The 8,430-nt window shown below is 49.3% G+C and overlaps 1 protein-coding gene across 1 annotated transcript; it reads left to right on the top strand.

The window, feature by feature from the left end:
• The first annotated feature begins 246 nt into the window (after window positions 1–246).
• Window positions 247–5,402, top strand: LOC100474980 (keratin, type I cuticular Ha3-I). The gene is made up of 7 exons (XM_034641240.1): window positions 247–642; window positions 1,904–1,986; window positions 2,509–2,665; window positions 3,887–4,048; window positions 4,301–4,426; window positions 4,547–4,767; window positions 4,978–5,402. The coding sequence occupies exons 1-7, from the start codon at window positions 295–297 to the stop codon at window positions 5,093–5,095; spliced, it is 1,215 nt and encodes a 404-aa protein (XP_034497131.1). The 5' UTR covers window positions 247–294; the 3' UTR covers window positions 5,096–5,402.
• Window positions 5,403–8,430: the final 3,028 nt, after the last annotated feature.

Raw genomic sequence — 8,430 nt, 5'->3', positions numbered from 1 at the left:
CTCCATGAAGCTCTTACTTCATTGATGCGCAGCATGGAAGAGGAGTCCTGACTTAGGCAGAAGCCCGAGTGAAGTCTTTTATGAGGTGAGCGACTCTTCTGAGGAAACATAACAAACCAAGGGGGAAGGGCTTTTGACAATCACTAAATGAGTAAGAAAAAAAGGGCTGCCTTCCATGTCCACACCCTCTGTGGAGGGGATATAAATGCTCCCCAGGGGAAGGAGACCCACAGATCCGTAGCTTGGAGAACTTGGACTCTGTTTTCAGCTGGGCGCCTTGCTCCCTCCAGCACCATGCCTTACAACTGCTGCCTGCCCAACCTGAGCTGCCGCTCCACCTGCTCCTCCCGGCCCTGCGTGCCCCCCAGCTGCCACACTTGCACCCTGCCCGGGGCCTGCAACATCCCCGCCAACGTGGGCAACTGCGGCTGGTTCTGCGAGGGCTCCTTCAATGGCAGCGAGAAGGAGACCATGCAGTTCCTGAATGACCGCCTGGCCAGCTACCTGGAGAAGGTGCGCCAGCTGGAGCGTGAGAACGCGGAGCTGGAGAGCCGCATCCGGGAGTGGTGCCAGCAGCAGGTGCCCTTCGTGTGCCCCAGCTACCAGTCCTACTTCCGGACCATCGAGGAGCTCCAGCAGAAGGTGAGGGGGCGGCCACCACGCTGCCTTCAGCAGGAAGTTGTAGGGAGGGAATCCGAGATCTGATTAAGATACAGTACAAATTCTCAGTTAAAGTCTGGCTTTTCCGTTTTTTCTTGGGTGCCCACTTTGTGTGAGGCTCAGGACTGTTAGGCCTGAATATTTGCATAGTGCTAGTCTATGTGCAAGTAGCAGCACTTTGCATAAATAAGCTGTAATTAAAAGCCGCCTCCAAATGCTTCCATGCATTGCCAAGCTCCAGATTTATTACCCTCAGGTAAGAGAAAAGGCCTGAGCCCAAGAAGGAAGCTGGGGAAGCAGAACCTTTAGTAAGAATTGGACTATTTTCTCTCTCCTTCCTCTGGACTTTTGACTACTCTGACTTCTTACTGCTGTCTTCTTCTGGGTACCTAATTATCCTCATTATTTTCCTGACCTGGATGCCTCTGGACTTCTCCTGGTGTTCAGTGTCTAGCAAGGGCATAAAATGGCTAAAATCAGAAAGAGTAGAAACCACCTAGGAGGAAATGGGGCCAAGTCATCCAGGACAGCTGGGAGGGCATGCATGCCTGCTTCCCTGACCTCGCCCCTCCAACTGCCAGTTACATATTTATCTTCCCACTGGAATGGAAGTTTCTCGAGGGCAGGATCAAGTGTTTACTCATTTTTGTATCTTCAGCTCCTAGAACTATACTAGATTTATGGTAGTTTTGTTTTGTTTTTAGGGAGAGAGAGTGAGCACATGTGAGCTGGGGCAGTGGGGGGGAAGCATAGGGAGTGGGAGAGAATCTTCAGCAGGCTCCATGCTCAGTGTGAGCTATGGTAGGTTTTTAAAAATAAGTGTTAGTTATTATTCTCAGCTTCTTAGTATTGCCAGTTATTAGGAAAGAAAAAGATTACTTATGTACTAATACTTTTGCTCACACATTTCTGTATTCTTTTTTCAAATTTGATTTTTCTTTTTTTATTATAATATTTTTTTATTATATTGTTAGTCACCATACAATACATCCCTAGTTTTTGACGTAAAGTTCCATGATTCATTACATGCGTGTAACATCCAGTGCACCATGCAATACGTGCCCTCCTTAATTTGATTTTTCAAATATTTATTGAGCACCTATGGTGCATGGACAGCATTTAATAATCTTATATAAGATCCACTGTGATTTCTCATTCTATTCCTTCCATGTAAGTGAATTAGTAGGAACTGCAGTTGGTTAAAAATAACCAAGCTCATTCTAGACTGTTTTGGGTCTTCTAGATCTTGTGCAGCAAGGCAGAGAACGCCAGGCTGGTGGTGCAGATTGACAATGCCAAGCTGGCCTCAGATGACTTCAGGACCAAGTGAGTGGGCAAGTAGGGTGTCCTCTCTTTTCTCTCCTTCCCTTTAGCCTGTCTTCAACGTGGACAAACATCGACAAAGCTTTTTCCTAGATGTTTTCCCCAGGATCCACAGAACCACTGCTCAGCAGAGCTCAGAGCTCTGTTCTCCAGATTCAGATCCCCTCTCTTGCTTCTCTGTATGGTGATATCCCCCCATCCAGTGCAGAAGTCATAGCTCCCCCCTCCCCGATGCCCTACTATGCACAGAATGCAATCAGGTGAATGTGAGAAGTGTATTAATTTTGGAAATCTCACAGCTTATGGACTTTCGTTCCCTAAATCTACTGGCTCCTTATATAACAAAAAATAATGGCCAGTGCATTTTCCTCTAGGAGCTACTGCTCGGTGTTAAACACCCAAATGAAAGAGAAGGCTGTAGAAAACACAAGCCCCAATTTCCCGTTGTGTGGCAAACCAAACCCCACGAGAGTCAGGGCCAGGCCCCTTCCCATCAGGTGGGTCCCTGATGCCCCTGTACCACAGGTACGAGACGGAGGTGGGCTTGCGGCAGCTGGTGGAGTCGGACATCAACGGCCTGCGCCGGATCCTGGATGAGCTGACCCTGTGCAAGGCCGACCTGGAGGCCCAGGTGGAGTCCCTGAAGGAGGAGCTGCTGAGCCTCAAGCAGAACCATGAGCAGGTGAGGTTCCCCAAAGAGCAACAGGCTCGAACTCGCTGAGGCCTGTTTCCAACTGCCATGGGGTGTGGGAGAGGCTCAACTAGCCTAGGAATCTGTCCACCAAACAAAAAGGGATTTGTAGAGAATGAGCAATCTAAAGCCTGTGATAGGAGATTAGGACGTTTCTGCAGGAGGCAGGAATAAGAGTAAAGAGGTTGGCAAGCCCCAGTAACGAGGAAAGGCCAGCAACGAGGCACCTCCCACAGCCTCTTCCACTCCTAGGTCAGACAGAGCACACTGGGCTGCAGAGATCTTGTATCCCAATTCCCCATTTAGCAACTGGAGAGGCCAGGACAGCCACCCAGCAGAAAGGGCTCAGCCGGAAACAAAACCAACTCTTCCCCCTTCTCCTCCAGAGTTTTCTCTGCTCTTCAGTGTGGCCTGGAGGAGATGTTGAGCAAAATACTCATTGTCACTGCTTGGTCAGTTGATGAAGAAGAAGGACTTTTTGTGCACACCTTAAATGCCAGAACGATGTAAACAGTGATAGTTAATATTAATCAAGAGCTTACTGTGTGCCACACGTTGTGCTAGAGGTAGTTCTCATTTTACAGATGAAGAACTTGAGGTTTCTAGAAGCTTCTAGAAGCCATATAGTAAGTGGTAGAGATGGCCCTCAATTCAAGCCTGATATCTACCGAAGCCCAAGTACCAAGCTATGCTGGCTCTGTGAAGAGAAGAGCAGGGAAATGAAGAGATACTTCTTTGAGCAAAATCTAGGTTGACAGAACTGACAAATCACCAGTTAGGTCTATTTCACCTCAGATGGCAGATTTTGAAGTAAGCACTCTTTATTTCCTCTTTAGCCAGACTCTCACCTTTTTATTAGCCATGGTTAAGAATCAAACCTAATAGGCTCTGTGGTGTATGAGCAAAAACACTGAGCTGGGTGCTTGGGGCCCACAGTTTACACTGTGGTCTATCACAGCTCAGCGTGGAGGCAGAATCTGCTCTCTAAATGAGGGGTAGCACCCCAAATATGGGGTCAGAAAGAGGTCATGGGTGTGAAAGCACTTTGCAAAGTGGAATACACAGGTTAGTCACGGATTATAGAACCCAGTTACAAGAGGATCCGATGAAACAGAGCTGCTGAAGGCTTAAGAATGATCACAAGCAGACCCGTGCTCTCTTAGAGTATCTGAACCCTCTGTGATACTTTCCATCTTCCCCCTCCTCCCCCAGGAAGTCAACACCCTGCGCTGCCAGATCGGAGACCGCCTCAACGTGGAGGTGGACGCAGCCCCCACCGTGGACCTGAACCGCGTGCTCAACGAGACCAGGAGTCAGTATGAGGCCCTGGTGGAAACCAACCGCAGGGATGTGGAGGAATGGTTCACCACCCAGGTGGGCATCTCAGCACATGGCTGCTCGAGACCCTTGGCCCCGTGGGGCNCGCAGCCCCCACCGTGGACCTGAACCGCGTGCTCAACGAGACCAGGAGTCAGTATGAGGCCCTGGTGGAGACCAACCGCAGGGACGTGGAGGAATGGTTCACCACCCAGGTGGGCATCTCAGCACATGGCTGCTCGAGACCCTTGGCCCCGTGGGGCCCTTGAGGCAGGGTCTGACCCTGTCTTCTCCCCTGTGCTGTTTCAGACCGAGGAGCTGAACAAGCAGGTGGTGTCCAGCTCGGAGCAGCTGCAGACCTGCCAGGCGGAGATCATCGAGCTGAGACGCACGGTCAATGCCCTGGAGATCGAGCTGCAGGCCCAGCACAACCTGGTGGGTGTTGTTCAGGGTACTGGCCACACTCTCCTGACCTCGGGGAGCCTGGGACTTCTCTGGAACCCCCTGGAGAAGCTGAGGAGCAGCTCTGTGATATTCTTTACCTTCTCTGCACAGAGGGACTCCCTGGAGAACACGCTGACGGAGACCGAGGCGCGCTACAGCTCCCAGCTGGCCCAGGTGCAGTGCCTGATCAGCAACGTGGAGTCCCAGCTGGCTGAGATCAGGAGTGACCTGGAGCGGCAGAACCAGGAGTACCAGGTGCTGCTGGACATCAAGGCCCGGCTGGAGTGCGAGATCAACACGTACCGGGGCCTGCTGGAGAGCGAGGACTGCAAGTGAGTGGGAGGCTAGTGCTATTTCCCTTGGAGTGCATGAGGTTGCTGCGGGGATGAAAAATTGTCTTGATGGAAACAAGTGGATATTTCCAAGCTTTTGGTTGGAGGCAGTCTGAGGAAGTGCTATATTCTCATACAAAGTGCATTTAGTATTTTTCTATCCTTCAGTTCATTTCCCCCTAACTGGCCCTCCTGGTCTTCTCTCTGCAGGCTCCCCTGCAACCCATGTGCCACAACCAATGCATGTGACAAGCCCATCGGGCCTTGCATCTCCAATCCTTGTGTCCAACGTGCTCGGTGCGGACCTTGCAACACCTTTGTGCGCTAGAGGGCCCGGTGGCAGGAGGAGGAGGAGAAGGGTTCCAAAGTCACATCTCAACTCTACTTCATACAAGCTACTCCTGTGGTGACCACACTTTGGACAAAGGAAGAATTTCTAGCAGCTCCAGCTTCTAAGTGTCAACTCTGCCTTCCACTGAATTCCCTGGCTTGATCCTTTGGAGTGCAAAGTTTTCTTACCAGCTCGCTCTGTCTTCTGAGCATATAGAGACATCGACAGCAGGATCGTGCAAGATCTGTTATCACAATGACATACCTGTGTAACATGTTATGCTTGAACAGATACTCATCTAAATGTGATTTCAGAANCTGCAAAGTTTTCTTACCAGCTCACTCTGTCTTCTGAGCATATAGAGACATCGACAGCAGGATCGTGCAAGACTGTTATCACAATGACATACCTGTGTAACATGTTATGCTTGAACAGATACTCATCTAAATGTGATTTCAGAATAATCACATGAAAGTGTGATGGAGCTGATAGGCAGGCTATAAAACTGCATATAATTGGGGGAAAAAAATCTTCCTTGTCACTCTTTTGGTCTTTGGAGATGTAGTCAGGGTCCCTTGTCAACTTCCTAATAAAGTCTTATTCTGGCACAAACATGATCATTGTCCTTCTTCATTAATTCCCAAATTGGGTGTCTTGTATCAAAAAATAAGCGGTGTTCCTTCATCAGATGAAGGGATCATGGGACTTCCTTCAAAGGAAAAGTCTCCACCAGACATCACCCACTTGTTAATGTGGATTTCTTGTGTGGAGAGAAGTTGGTAGCAAAACAAAGGGCAAATCCAGGCACAGCCTGCCCTAGAGTTCCAGCCCACGTCACAGGGCCCCCAGTCTACCATTGCTGAGGTCAACAGTTCCAGAGCCAGACCTTCCCAGAAAACAGTGCTCCTGTTGCAAGGAAGCAAGGGCATCAGAACCCAGGGATTGCCACCTAACCCCACTCTGCCCTCTGTGTGAAGTAAGCAACAATGGGGCTGGGCAGTGGGTCTCACCTGCTAATGACAGTGTGACCCGCTGGATGACAGTTACAGTAGAATTATGAGTTGTTCTGGAGGAAGAATCTTCGGGTCCTTATTTTGGATAAGTTGTCAACTTCTCCAACTTCCAGACTCTTCCTCTGAGAGAATGCCTAGGCCACCAGCCTCATGGGGTTGTGATGGTCTCTGTGTATGGAAGCACTTTGTAAATGCCACACGTATTATTTCCATTGACACTTTGACCTTGAATACTGATTCCTGAGCTCTCAGAGTCTAATTTTGAGATCGTCTATTCCCAGTGGAACATCACACTCAGCCTCCTATAAGGGTCTTTCATTCCTGCCTTTGACGGATATAACCCAGGCTCCTGTCTTCCCAGCTTGGAGAGCCCCACCAAAAGCTTTCTTGGGTAGTACAGAACCTACTTTCTGTTCTGGGAAAGGGATTAATCTCTTCTGGGTACCCCTCTTCCTCACTGACCCATGGAATTCCAGGCCCCAGAACAGCATGGGGTTGACATTAGAGAAGGAACCACAGGGAATGGAGTGTGATAGGAGATGTTGGGGGAACAGCAAAAGGGGTATGGGGAAAAGGGATGTGGGCCTGCATGGCCGTTCTGTCCCCTTCTCTTCCTGGATGCACGTGGCAGCCCTCATCTCCTCCAGCACCTGCACAAGCTCCTTTTAGAGGGTAGCTTTATGTGGGTGGCTCTGAGGAGACAAAGGAGTGCGGAATCACTCACAGGAGGAGTTATCAAGAGGCCCAAGAAGCATCCTGAAAACACCCAGGAGCACTTTGGTGGCCGAGTGCGAAATAACATTTAAAGCTGGGGCTCGTGGGTGACAGCTACAGTCAAGTGCTTTGTTCTGTTCTGTTTTGCTTCAAAGAAGAGTCACTGATATCTAACTGCTCACATTCCTCATCAAAACAGGAAAATCAGGCAAGAAGTGCCAAGAGTTTCAAGAATTGCTGAAACTGTAAGAAGATAGGATTGTGATGTGGCCTATCTCTTGTTATTGCAAAACTTGTGTTGACACCCTTACATGGGCAGGTACCAGGCAGGTTGGCCGGGGCCCAGCCAGGCCCTTGTCTGAACCCATGGCAGGTGTGCAGGCTAGTGTCCTCTTTCTTTCTCACTTTTTCATGCACAGGGACAAGCACAGGTCAGGAATTTAAGGAAGACCAGGGAAAACTTAGAGCGTCTGGGTCAAAGACAGCTTTATAAGAAATTAAAACGTGCTCAGCACGGCAGGGAAATGTGGGTGTCTACACGATGTGGCTTCCTGTGGCAGCACAGAAGAAGTTGGTGGTGGCCCTGATGAGCTTGGAGTGTGACACACTGAGAGTGTGTGTGTGTTTAAATTTTTAAAAATGGTTAAAAGACGAAAAGAGAAAGAATATAAAGCAAGCCCCAGAAAAATCTTGGGTTTGAAAAGGACTGCTTTAGTTTTCAAACTGAATTGTAACATCTACTTGAATCTTAGCCCCCAGTGTGGTTACGTGGCCTGTCTGAGCCTCAGTTTCCTAATCTGTAAAGTAGGGGGAATAATGACCACTTTGTCATTCAAATAAGGATGGAACCGAGATTTTGTTGATAAAGGTGCTTGACTCAATGGCCAATACATAGTAAACGCTCAGTAAACATCGTTTCGAAACATCCTTAAGGACTCTGAGGAGTCATATCCATGTGCTCTGACCCCTTTCTTACTGATCAGGACAGGGGGTCCACAGCCTTGAGATTCAAAGGTTTTGCCGATTCAAGTCCTTTGGTACCCAAATTAGGTACCTGGTTTCAAGTTCCCTCAAGTTGAGGTCTGGATGCGGGCTGGAGGGCTCCGAAAATTGTCTGGATGCAGGCAAGAGGCCGAGGAATCTAAGCTTGAGGCCTGAGAATCAGAGTTAAATGAATTCAGACGTGTGCGTGTGCATAAGTGTGTGTGCGTGGCGTGTGTGGCATTAGGAGGAAGGCAAATAGTCGAGGCTAGCAAGCCAGTGGCATTTTTGCGGGTTATAGCAATCCGAGTTTTCAAACAAGAAGATAAGCGTGCCGCTGGTGGATTAGAGAAAGGCCCCTTCCTGGCTGCACACACCCCATAGATGCCTGGTTTGGCAAGCAGCACAGACGCTGCTCTTTACCTTCTAGGGGACCCCACCACTCCACTGCACATGGCAGCCTTGGGACAACCATGCAGCCTGCTCAGGGCCTGGCCCCCAGACTCCATCTGGGTCACTGTCCCTACTCGATTGGTCCTTAAGTCAGAGAGTTTAAATAAGAGTTTTCACATTTCTTAACTGATATTCAGGTGCCTTTTATGGCAGACACTTAGGAAGCACAAA

This window comes from Ailuropoda melanoleuca, chromosome 13 (assembly GCF_002007445.2).
Source record: "Ailuropoda melanoleuca isolate Jingjing chromosome 13, ASM200744v2, whole genome shotgun sequence".
In the NCBI taxonomy this organism is placed as follows: Eukaryota; Metazoa; Chordata; class Mammalia; order Carnivora; family Ursidae; genus Ailuropoda; species Ailuropoda melanoleuca.
The sequence above is the reverse complement of the archived record's forward strand: the minus strand, read 5'-3'. Positions and strand labels throughout refer to the sequence as shown.